The following is a 13,719-nucleotide window of genomic DNA, read 5'->3' on the forward strand; positions in this document are numbered from 1 at the left end:
ACTCGCAGTTCATCCCCTTCCCTCTCTGCTCTAACGGTATCCTCTTCAGTCTGCGTTACCGTGTCTCACGGTGTTGTCGCTTGCAGATTTACCTATACTTTTTCTTCAACCCTGAAGATGGGGGCGATACGTTCCTCCGAAACGTCGGTTAACACCACATATACACGGCGCCAAAGCCCAGAAGACTGCTTTCTTCATAGTCACCGCCGTGAAAGCCTCAAATCTTACAAAACACTTGGTGTTCGCCATTCAGCACAGTTCAGGTTTTAGGAGTAAATGTTTTCCTTGTGTTGTCAATCCTGTGAAGATACAGCTGGCTTTCTTGTGGATGTTTTCTTCAAATTATTCGCTGTATATCATTTGTATCTCATAATTGTGTAGTTGGTTGAGGCACTATGCTACAAGCTGGTAGGTCATGGGTTCGATTCCTGATCAGGTCATTGGATTTTTCAATTGAGTTAATCATTCGAGCCACACTGTGGCCAACTCAGCCTCTGACAGAAATGGGGTAAAGGGGAGCTGCCATGTAAGGCAGACAACCTCACCACCATCTGTGAGTCATTTATCTAGGAAATATGGAAACGAGGACATCTCACAAAGTCATGGGCCTCCACGGTTTGTTACAGGCATAGCTTTACCTTTTACCTTAACCTTTAAGTGACGGCCCTTTAAATTCCGGTAACGGCAGCGGGACGGATTTGATTTAAATACCCGCAATTTTAAAGCAATTAAAACTGTAATCATTTCCTAAAATTGCTGTGATTTCTACAATTTTTGTGATAAACGAACCAAATAAACGCTGTTTTTTTCTAGAAAGAATATAGAATCAGATATTGTAATTTAGAGACTTTATAAAATGTGTAAAAATTTTTAGACTGATTCCAATTATAAAATTCCCAAATTTGTCGTCTGCCTACAAGAATTCATATAGTTCTTGGAAGCAAGAACGCTCTATGTAAATGTGGCAACACAGCGGATGGTTATGAAGATGATTATGTTTAGTCTCGCATGTCTCAAAGCACATACACGTACCTTCTTTGGTATGCAGAGATGTGGGCCTGTATATCTCCGTTTATAAGAACGTTGATTGTTTATACACAACAATTTCTCTGTACTGACCAGGCTCGGTTAGTTTATCATAACTCTCAAAGCCAAGCAGTGTCATAAAGCTTCAAAGTTTCGCAGTGAGAACAGTGATATTGTCAGCTCACCATGGTGTCATTTCGTTTGGAAGATTCAGACATTTTTCAACTCATAAATGACTCCGAATCAGATTGTTTTACCGACAATTCTGAGAGTGGCGTTGAGGAAAGTGATTCAGAAATGGATTTCGAGGAAGACCCATCATCTTGGTCGGCAACCTGGGGACCACCACACCAGTATGGCAAGAGGAGTGTGAATAATTATTCAGGTGGAGCTGTGGGCAAACTGTGGCAAACAGTTATAGCATCTGTCGTCGAACCTGGAAATGGACAAATAAACTATTTTTCCATCTCCTGGATCTGAACAGTTACATCCTGTTGTCACACAGAGAATTTTGTCTCGCTCTTGTGCGGAACATGCTGGAAGGGGTCCACCTCGCCATCAATGGCCCAGGGGTCGAACCCCTGCCGTTTTATTGGAGATATCTCGATTACAGGAGGCCAAACCACATCACTGGCCAACTTCCTCTACTTCATAATTGAGGTGTCGTGTGTGCTTTTCGCGTGGGAAACGAAGAACCGTCTAGACAAAGTGCGTGAAGTGCGACGTCGGAACCTGGATTTCCGGATGTTTCCAAGATTTGCACACAAAGCCAACTTCCGTTAGACGACGCAGGTGGGAAGAGAGACAACTTATAAAGCTGGTGACCAAAAATCATGTAAGTAGAAAAAGAATTTATAACTTAAAATTAGATTTTAAAAAACCGGCTGCATGCGTGGAATGCGCGACGACATATGGCGTCATTCGTCCCCTTGACTTTATTTTCATGACGCCATATGGTGTCGCTCGGCTCTTAAAGGTTAAATATATAGTTATGGTGTACTATGTATGCTTCATAGAATATGACTGTGTTCTAGGAGTGTCTACAGTAAAGGTACATTAGTGTATGGTATGTAGAATATGAAACGTGTTGTGTAGAGTGGGAATATATTTCGTTGTGTGTGCTGAGAGTTGTGTCTGGCTATTTTGTAGGATTGTGTACTTGTTATTTGATTGCAGTAACAAGTAAATTCATATGACAAATTATTACCCAGAAATAGTTGTGTCCTCTTGCAGATTTAATTTTTACATCTGTTTTGAGTCTAAGTTGATATTGTTTCTCCACCAAAAAAGCTGCAGCACCAGTGACCAGGGCTGGTGAGTTTCTCTTTCGTTACTGTGTGTGCAAAAATTTGTTACTTTTTTCTATTTGATAATCCATATGTTTATTATTTTCATATTTTATTTTTATTTTACCTGCAAGGCAGTTTATATTTGCATAAAGAGAAGAATATTGAAGTTTACCCTGTCCTTAATTAGTTAAGCACAATGCCATGAAGACATATGAGGGAGCTGGGGGTAGTGGGAGGTAGCTTCTCTTTTCTTTCTTGTCCTAGGCTCTAGATGGAGGTGTGTGGTCAGCAACACACCCAGACTTGAGGATTTCATGATGGTGAAGATTCATGTTGTGGTCTTCTCATGGTTATGGAACAACATAATCTGGTAGGTTATTATCACAGTTTTGGAGGAACATACTATACTGCCTTCATCTTCAGATAAGAAGTATCTTCCTCTAGAATGTTGGTACCCACCTACCAAACTGTATGATGTCATAAACCAGAAGATCGCAATAGGACCACTGATAATGGATGTCCAGAGTGCATCTGAGTGAACTGTTACAATGGGTATATATATATAGTGCCTGCACTCCTAAATCTGGTGTTGACATTTTGAAGGAAACACCCAACTTTATCTTGTTCTAAAACTTTCATAACTTCCATTTTTGTGTTTCTTCTTCTTCTTCTATGGCGCAACAGCCTGATGGTCTCCTACCACCTATTGTACTGTATAATATTTTCTTTGGGATACGCTCCTTATCCATTCTCTGTACATGCCCAGCCCATTGCAATCTTTTAAGCTTTATCATCACTGAGATCTCTGGCTCCTTATATAATTTGTATAACTCTTTATTACAAGGCTTGTCCACAAAGTAAGTTTCCCTAGGGCTGTTTACAGAAACAAAACACAATTTCATGGAAATATTTATTGCAACAGATACAGCAAGTGTTCAGCTATTTTTCAACATAATCACCACTGGAATTGAGACATTTGTCACACTGTGGGACCAATTTTTGAATACCTGTGTCGTAGATGTCTGCCGCCTGAGATTGGAACCACTGTGTGACAACCACCTCCACCTCTCTCTCATTCTCAAAATGCTGATGCTCACCAGACAGGAATTTCTTGAGGTGTAGGAAAAGATGGAAATCACTGGGAGCAAGGTCTGGGCTGTAGGGTGGATGATTAAACACCTCCCAGCTGAACTCCTGCAGGAGACTTGTTGTCCATCGAGCCGTGTGCGGCCTAACGTTATCGTGTAGGAAGACAATACCGGCACTAATCATCCCGCGCTGCTTGTTCTGAATGGCCCATCGCAATTTCTGCAGTGTTTCACAGTAATGCCCAGCATTCACCGTCTCACCTCTGGTCAGGAAGTCGACGTGGAAAATGCCCCATCTGTCCCAGGATACCGTGCACATCACTTTCCTCGCCGACGTCTGTTTAATTTCGTCTTACAGGGAGATCCACTGTGACGCCACTGCATTGACTGCTGCTTTGTTTCTGGGGTAATGTGATGATCTGGTCCAGAAACTCGTTGCCATCATCATGTAACCGCTGCAGAAATGTCAATGCTGACTCCATGTGCTTTATTTTGTGTTCTGGTGTCAGTTGCTTTGGCACCCATGTGGCGCACAATTTCGTGAACAACAGGTGCTCTGTGACAATTTTGTGCAACAAGGAGCAGGAAATCTGCGGGACATGACTGCTGAGTTCCATAATTGTGATGTGACGATTATCCATAATCCATATCCCGCACAAGCTCCACCAGGTCATCTGTAATGATGGATGGCCACCCACTGCGCTTCTCATCATGCACGCTTTATCGACCTGCTGAAAATTTTCTGCACCAGCGAAGTACCATCTGCTTCTCATGACATTAGGCCCCTAGACCTGGCACAGCTGACGATGAATTTTGATCGGCGCTATGCTCTGTGCATTCAAAAACTTTATCACTGACCACACTTCACAGTGGGCAGGAGCTGGAATAAGAGCCTCCATCTTCAACAGCTGCAACGATGCTACTGTGGGAACGCGGGAAATTCTGTTAGTGCATGCGCCTGGCTACGTCATTGCTCTCTCATGTACGTGCAGTCACTTCGTGCAGTATAAGGTTTGCTAGCTGTGGGACAAGTGGGAAACTTACTTTGTGGACGTGCTACGTATCTTATTCTCCATATTCCATTCTCTTTTATTGGTCCATAAATTTATCTTAGGATTTTCCTCTTGAATGAATTGATGACTGATTCCTCTTTCTTGTTTAGTGTCCAACCCTCACATCCGTAATAAATCACCGGTCTTATCATTGTTTCATATATTTTTGTTTTAATTGCTCAGTGTATATCCTTTGATCTAAAAACTGACAGTAACGAGAAATATGCATTATTCGCTAATTTTATTCTCCTTGTTATTTCATGATTTTCCTCTCCATCTTTATGGAATTTCCATCCTAAATATATGAAGTCTTCAACTATTTCTATCCCATCCCCTTCCATGTTAATTTCTCCAGTTTGCCTTGGATTCCTTCTGGATTGTATCAGCATTTTAGTTTTATTTACATTCACCTCTAAGCCAGTTGTTTTTGCTATGGTTTTTATTTCTTTATATGTCTCCTTTGTTGCTCTTAGGGATCTCGATACTATAATAATATCATCCGCATACGCCATTATTTGCGATTGTTTATACACTATTGTGTTCCTTGTGTCTACATTACATTTCCCCACTATATATTCCAGTACCAAATTAAATAGTGATGGTGCCAAACTGTCTCCCTGTTTTAATCCTTGATTTGTCTTAAAGCATTCCGTTAACTGGTTCTGGATTTTAACTTGATAGATTGTTTCTGTAATGGTTAACTTAATTATTCTACTTAACTTTCTTGGAATACCAAAAGCGGACATAATCATCCTTAATTTCTTCCCTATTATTGTATCATGTGCTTGTTTAAAATCGATGAAGCATAGGTAAATATCTATATTAAATTCCCAGCATTTCTCCATTATTTGTCTCAGGGTGAATAAATTGTCTATTGTTGACCTATTGGGTCGAAATCCTGATTGATATTCCCCTATTATTTTTTCTATATATGGATCCAGTCTCTTTTTTAGTATTCTTGTTAAAATTTTATATGCTGTCAGTAGTAATGATATACCTCTATAGTTACTACATGTTAATTTATCCCCCTTTTCAAATATGGGACATATAATGCTCTTTCCCCCATCTTCTGATATCTTCTCTTCTTCCCACACTTTATTTATAATTCTGTGGAGTACTATTATTCCTTCTCATCCTCCTGCCTTCAATAATTCTGCTGGTGTGTTATCTCCTCCTGGTGCTTTATTTAGTTTTTGTTCCTTTAATGCTCTTTTCACTTCATCCTTTGTTGGAGGCTCTATTATCTCTTCCTCTTCCCCTTCTCCATCATCTGTATTTTCTTCTTCAGTGTCCTCATTATCTTCCACATTCTGATTTTGATTTAATAATTGTTCAAAATATTCTTTCCATGTATTCATGATCTCTGTTTTATTATATTATATTTAAGCATCCTGTTGCACTCTACACGATAAATGATACAAACTCCGTCNTCTGTTTTATTATTTATTAGAAGCTCTTTTTTGTCTCAGATTAATTCTGTTTTCGGTTTGAAACCTTCTTTCATATATTTGATTCGACCAGAGGCAGTTTTTGTTTTGTTATTTTTGAAGTCTTCTTCCATTTGCAGTAATTGCTCGTTTAGAAAGGCCCGTTTCTTTTTCCTGCAAATCTTGTCTGCTTTTCTTCTTGCTTCTTTATACACCTCATTTCTTGCTCTTGTTGGTCTTTCCATATATTCCATATATTTATATATTTCTTATTCTTGAGGTTTATACTCTCCCTGCATTCCTCGTCGAACCATTCTCTATTATCCTGTTTCTCTTGATATCCCAGAGTCCTCTCAGCTTCTGTAATTATTGTGGTTTTAAAATCTACCCATATCCTTTCTACCGTTACTTCTTTATTTGCCCTATTGTCATTAATTTCTTTAATTTTATTTTGAAATGCTTCTCACTTATCACTCTCCATAATCTTGTCAATACTAAATTTCTTACATTTCTCATACTGCATAGATCTTTGACAACTTATTTTACATCTATATTTGACCTGTACTAAGTAATGATCACCATCACAGTTGGCCCCTCTTAATGTTCTTACGTCTGGGATATTCATCGCAAATCGCTTCTGTATGAGGACATGATCTATTTGATTGAAGGTTACCCCATCCGGTGCTGCCCATGTTCTTTTATGTATGTTTTTGTGCGGGAAGTATGTAGAGCTGATGCTCAAGTTCTTACCTTCTGCAAATTCTATTAATATTATTCCATTATGGTTTGTTGTGTCATGTAAACTTTCTGTCCCAGTTACTCCTCTGTATTCCTTCTCTTTACCTATTTTGGCATTAAGATCCCCTAAAATAACCTTTATGTCATTACTTGGTATTGAATCATATGTCTCTTCCATTTGTTGATAGAAATAGTCTTTGACCTCCTCTTCTTTTTCTTCTGTAGGTGTGTGCATGTTCATTAATGTTATATTGAAAAATTTCGTTCTAATTCTCAAAGTGCAGATTCTTTCACTTATTGGTTTAAAGTCTATTATTGCGCTTTTAAATTCTCGTTCTATTATAAAGGCTACACCAAATTCCTTATTGCCTTCTGCTTTACCACTGTAACATATAGTATGTTTCTTTAAGTCCATGATTCCTTTACCCAGCTGTCTAATTTCCTGTATGGCTGTGATTTTCATATTGTACTTATCTGTTCTAGTACCGATTTCATGGCACCCGGTTTATTGAGGGTTTTCACATTCCATGTACCTAGAGAGTAGTCCATATTCTTTGCCAATTGTCGTCTTCCATTCTGTTGAGGTTTCCGAGGCTTGATGCAAGGTTTCGAGACATTTATATTTTTTTACGGTGAGAGGTCGTCAGCCTCTCGCCCAGGAGAGGACCAGGGTATCTCTTTTAGTCTGAGTCATCCCCTTCAACATTTCCAGCATGGGTGGCCCTACCAGTAGCTATGCTACCACCGACATAGCTCTCAGGGTCATTTGACCATGCAAGCCCCTCCACTACGTCAAAGTAGAGACACCATCAGTGGGATTTTTGTATTTAGATGTAAGAATAAAATCTGGTTCTTAGTTAAGTTGATGCACAGCGGCCTCTGTAGTCTAGGGGTAACGTTCCCACCTCATGACTCAAGGTACGCGGGTTCAAACCTGGCGGAGGTCATGGAATTTTTAAGGGCGGAAAAATTCAGAGAACAAGTCCTCTGGGAGGGACTTTAAGCCGTGGGTCCCATGTCATAGCTTTACGGCACGTAAAAGAACCTCATGCCTCAAGGAGACCTCTGAGCCAAATTATAAAAGACATTTCCAGCCCAACAATAGTCTCTAACGCCTCTGGTAGATGGGGGAAGCATCTAGATACCGCTGAGCCAGTAGAGGCCAAACTCGCTGGCTGAGTTAGGACTGATGGCATGCACCAGTATCGGTAGGGTATAGAGACTGGTAGAATATCACAGGGGGACGTACAATAGACCACTGGTCGCGGTGCATGGGGAAACCCACCCCCTCCAATAATAATAATAATAAGTTGATGCACTCTAACAGTTGGAATGTGTGATGTTGGTGAGGTGTTTTATTCAAACTTCTTTCCCTAATGGTTTCCAAAATGACTAAAGACTTGTCCTGAAAATCCATTAATCATACAATGTACATACCTGTTTACCAGTTAAACCCAATGGAATCATCATCACAGAGGAACTACGTGAAGAGTTGAACCAAGCTGCTATGGCTACTACTCAAGCTTATGTTGGAGCGAGGAATGCTTCTGCAGGTAAAGTATTGGTAAAATAATATGCAGGTTTTGTTGTATGTTAAAAACTGAATCCTTCCGGCCACACTATGGCCCTGGGGTCGACTCCGCCTCTAACAGAAATGAGTACCAGAATTAATTAAGTAATTTTCCTGGGAAGTAAAGCGCGGCCAGCGCATAAGGCTGACAACCTTACCGCCATCTGTGAGCCGATTGTCTAGATAATGTGGGACCCTCAACATCTCACAACCGTATGGGCCTTCACAGCCTGTTACAGGGATAGCTTTACTTTTTTTGTGTCTAAAAGTAAAAGTGTACTTTGTTTGCTTGGTAGATAGCACAGACTTTTATAACTAGTAATAAAGTAGAATTTAATCCATCCTGTGACTTTATATACTGGGTTTAAACCTCTGAGTGCTGTCATTGAATGTGAATAGCAGTGCTGTTGAAGCTCCTCTAAACCCATGGCTTGCACCTCTGCTGGTGGCTTGCCTCCCAGCCTTGCCATTTTTAACACACTTGTGATTTGCAGCATATAAAAATAAAGAAAGGAATAGCAAGTATATCTTAGGAGTCAGTAGCTATTTACAGCATCTAGTGGCAGGAAAAATCTGTGTGCTCAGAATGGGCTCTGGAAGAGAAGTGTCTTGTCATGGCTTGGTCTTCGTACCATCACCAACCATATTATGCAACATTTCTATACATTTGTTCATTTAATTGAAATTGTCTCTGTTGCATGTGTATAGAATTAAATGAAAACTTCAAAGGTATAGATAGAACTCTCAGTATTTATTTAATAATTACTGAGACTTTATTTTCAACACTAAAAAGTACATATGCAGCATTTTGTCTAGGTTCAAGAGATAGCTACATCATTGAATTACTATCGCTTCTCCCCTGCAGAAAAATGAGGTTTCACAAGAATATATTCAGATTGAATGTTGGTATCAAGAAGTGGTATTACATAGGAATTCATTTTTGTTTGAAATGGAGGAAAAGCAATTTCAAGTTTAAGGTGTATGTGCCATTTCAAGCAGACACTGATTGCCATAATTTTGCAATATCCTTGGTTTTCAGAAGTTGGAACATACGTATTGCTTCATAATGAAGATGGTATCTGTATCAGAATCATTATTTTCACTCATTTGGCATATGATCTGACTGTGATTTCTATGCATATATTTTTCAACATCTTTGATTATATAACATAATATGGTGAAATTCAGTCTCGTTTCCATGGTTAGAAAGAAGCCAGGAACCTTGAATTGTCTGTGATTCCCTGCAGTATGATTTAAGTAATATGTTAATACACTTTCTAAATGTATAAATTCAATTCAAGAAGAACACTGTTCATGAAAAATTGTATAATATTAACTTACACATTTAAGATGGAAATAGTATGTTCCAGAGAATCCGTCAAGGTCCAGGGCTTCTCATGATCTTTCATAACAAGCTTATTTTGTACGGTGAGGAGTTGTTATCCCCACGCCCAACCCCCAGGCTGGAGGACCAGCCCTTGTCGGCTTCCTGCAACTGCTTATTCAATATATTCACAGCTGCCCTCCATATCTCGAGGTTGTCTCCTCCATCCACAAACCTGAGGATGTCCCATGCCGTGGTGACAAGGGACCATCTAATTTTGTTAGGAGATTTCAATGCCAAAGTAGGGAGGGAAGACATTTTCAAACCAACACTTGAGAATGAGAGTTTGCATTAAGTTAGTAATGATAATAGATTTAGAGTAGTAAACTTTGCCACATCCAGATATCTTACTGTCAGAAGTACATGTTCCCACATCGTAACATTCATAAATTTACTTGGACATCTCCTGATGGAAAGACACACAATCAAATTGACCATATTTTGATAAATAGGAGACAGCATTCAAGTATACTTGATGTCCAATCATTCGCAGCAGCAGATTGTGATACTGACCACTATCTGGTGGTGGCAAAATTAATGGAGATATTGGGGGTGAGTAAATAAACACTGCACAGAGTTCATATGGAGAGGTTCAATCTCAAGAAATTAAATGAGGTAGAGGGTAAAGAGCAGTATCATGTTGAAAACTCAAATAGGTTCAAGGCTTTGGAAAACTTAGGCACTAAGTTGGATATTAATAGAGCCTGAGAAACTATTAGAGAGAATATCAAAATATCTGCCAAAGAGAGCTAGATCATTGTGAATTGAAGAAGCATAAGTCATGGTTCAATGATGGATGCTAAAAATTATTAGACCAATAGAAACAAGCCAAATTGCAGTGGTTACACAATCCAAGCAAAGTAAATGGGGATAATCTGAACAATATAAGACATGAAGCTAGCAGGCATTTTGTTAATAAAAAGAGGGAATATCTGGAAGATAAAATTAATGAACTTGAACAGTAAGAACAAGTCTTGGGTGAGCCTTGGCCTCCTCTGCAACCAGTCTCCACTGCTCTCTATTCCTCATCTTCTCTATCCATCCTTTCGCCTTCATCTTCTCCAGGTCATTCTCAACATCATCTAGCCATCTCATCCTGGGTCTTCCTTTTCTTCTTTTGGAATATAGCCTTCCTGTTAACATTCTCTTTGGCATTGTCCTTTCAGTAATACAACATTTTGAATAGGTGGAAGAACTACTACTCCCAGTTATGAGTATTTAGTAGTGTACATAGGGTCAGTGCTGTCAGGCAGACAAAAATACACATAGCTGAGCTGCTTCGATAAATTTGATTTGGTTCATCCTGGTCCATCACACTAGCTGTATTATAAAAGGTTATCAACTCTGTCCAGTGTGATTGATAAATTATTTTTTTCTCCTTTTTAATCTTTCATCCTTGTCATGTTTCAGTCTGAGAGACCATCTTCAGAAGGACATGTCAATACAAGTTGTAACTACTATTGCAATGTGATTGGTCAGTATCAATACATACATACAGTATCATTACAATGCCATGAATATAAACCATGAGCCTTTAACAATTACATCGACCTGCATGAATACATTAAAATATTTATAAATTATTATAATTAGTTTATTTGCAAGTGTGGTTTAAAAAGACTTTATTAAAATTTAGAATCAGTTTGGTTCATATCCTTTATACTACCTCTCTTTAAAGGAAGTTGAGTGTCCACCACGTCATGGTTCCATTGTTTGATGAATAGGACTCTGTAGTGTCATCCTGTTGTTCGGGCCGCACAGTGTTCTTATAATCATTTATAATATATTCATGCAGGTCACTGTAGTTGTTAAAGACTCAGATTTTATATTAATTTCATTGTAATGATATTGTATGTATGTATTGATACTGACCAATCAATTGCAGTAGTTTTCGCCTGTATTGATATACCCTTCTGAAGATGGTCTCTCAGACCAAAACATGTCAAGGATGAGAGATTAAAAAGGAGAAGAAAAAATTATCAATCACACTGGACTTACTTGATAACCTTTTATAATACAGCTGAGCCATTAGTACCTATTGAGTTTGAAATTACAATTGCAAATTTGAAAAGTTAGAAATTGACTGGTAGTGATCAAATTCCAGTAGAACTGATTCAAGCATGAAGTGAAATATTATGTTGTAAGATCCATAAACTAATTAATTCTATTTTGAATAAGGAAAAATTGCTTGATCAGTGGAAGGAGTCTATTATTGTACCAATTCACAAAAGGGGTGATGAAACTGACTGTAGTAATTATCGGGGGATATCACTTCTATCACCTTCATACAAACTTGTATTCAGTATTCTTCTCTCAAAGTTAAGTCCATACAGATGAAATTATTTGGGATCATCAGTGTAGGTTTCACTGTAACAGATCAACAACTGATCAGCACTTGCATTCATCAGATACTGGAGAAAAATGGGAGTACAATGAGACAGTACATCAGCTATTCGTATTTTTCAAGAAAGCCTATGATTCAGGTAGGAGTGAAGTATTGTACAATATTGTGATAGAGTTTGCGGTACCCATAAAACTAGTTAAGCTGATCAAAATGTCTTTAAATGAAGCATATATTAAAGTCAGCATAGGTAAACATTTGATTGTTTCCTATCAAGAATGGTCTAAAATGAGATGCTTTATCACCACTCCTTTTCAACTTTGCTTTAGAATATGCCATTAGGAAGGTCCAGGGAAACCAGGTGGGACTGAAATTAAATGGGACACATCAGCTGTTGGTCTATGCTGATGATGTGAATCTACTGGATGATAATATAGATTCCATAAAGAAAAACACACAGTCCTTAACTGATGCTAGTAAGTTGATATCGAAGTAAACACACAGAATGCTAAGTATGTGTTACTGTCTCATCACTAGAATGCATGGCAAAATCATGACATAAAGATAGCTAACAGATGTTTTGAATATGTTTCACAGTTCAGATATTTGAGAATGACTGTGACAAATCAAAACCTGATTCAGAAGGAAATTAACCTTTAAGTGCCGAAGTGCCCCGTGTGTGCCAATGGTGAGTAAGGTCGTCATGGCCAAAGTACCCCATTTTGGCCAGTCGGGCATTTAAACTCCGCTAGGGGAAGCGTGCGCACACACCTCTAGTAGAAGCGAATGCACAGTCCTAAATATTTATTTTTAAATGTAGTAATTACCAGACAGACTTGAGTAAAGCCCTAATAGAAAAATTAAAATGATACCTAAGTGAACAACAGCAAAAAAATATACGTATGAGTTATGCCGAAACTCATCCACGAGCCAGTACTTTTATTGCAGATTCTGCAGATAAGTGTGATAAAAATATACAGTAAAATTCGATGTACATACCTTTTTTGTTTTTATCTGCTTGATGTGTATATAGGCTGAAATGAAACTACAGTATTCGATTTTACTACAAACGCACATAAAACAGATCGCACTCTGTAACTCAGCCATGATGCAACTGTCTGTTCACGACCCTAGAAAGGGCAATAATCTCTTGCAGCTATAATGGAAGGTCTTAGAACTGAAGAAGGGACCCCTCTAGCTTTCTCTTGAATAGCCATTCTTTCATTCTTCTGACCTTCAGTCAAAAGATTCAAAAATCTGAAGAGTGTAAGCAGTGCTAGCAGAAGACCAAATGATTTTATTGTTTCCATCTGTTTTATGACATCAGGGACTGCTAAAATTTGTCAAGTGTTACAAAGAGAAATGAATTTGTAATGCAGAACAACTCTGTGAAGAACTGAGTTACCATTTTTGCAGTACTCATCAAAATTAACCCTTTGACGTGGTCATTTAAATTCCGTGGCCGCGGCTCCTGCGGTAATATATTCAGCCGGCCATTTAAATTTTGCTCGAAAATTATTTATTCATCATTGTTCTTAAATTCTATGAGATAGGAACATGAAACTTTCACTAAAATGATCTTAAAAGGTGGTTTTATAACCTTACCTTATAATATGAACCCCCTTTATATCTTCAGTGGAAGCATGTTATTTAGAATTTGAGCAGAGAATGGTACGCCTTGAAGGATGAAACTTTCACTAAAATGATCTTAAAAGTTGGTTTTATAACCTTGCCTTATAATATGAGCACCCGGTATCTCGGCTATGTAAGCAGGTGACGCCTTGAAGCATTAGTCTAAACACAG

General features: G+C 38.5%; 1 protein-coding gene across 5 annotated transcripts in view; it reads left to right on the forward strand.

Moving 5' to 3' along the window:
• Positions 1-13,719, forward strand: part of LOC111865978 (inositol 1,4,5-trisphosphate receptor) — a gene marked incomplete at its 3' end in the record, with an annotated part of 252,641 nt that overhangs the window by 199,187 nt on the left and 39,735 nt on the right. For all 5 annotated transcript variants that reach the window (XM_033752056.1, XM_033752058.1, XM_033752055.1 and 2 more), the window contains 1 exon segment: positions 8,069-8,173. In XM_033752056.1, the coding sequence (XP_033607947.1) occupies positions 8,069-8,173 (105 nt within the window).

This window comes from Cryptotermes secundus, unplaced genomic scaffold, assembly GCF_002891405.2.
Source record: "Cryptotermes secundus unplaced genomic scaffold, Csec_1.0 scaffold35, whole genome shotgun sequence".
NCBI classification, from domain to species: domain Eukaryota; kingdom Metazoa; phylum Arthropoda; class Insecta; order Blattodea; family Kalotermitidae; genus Cryptotermes; species Cryptotermes secundus.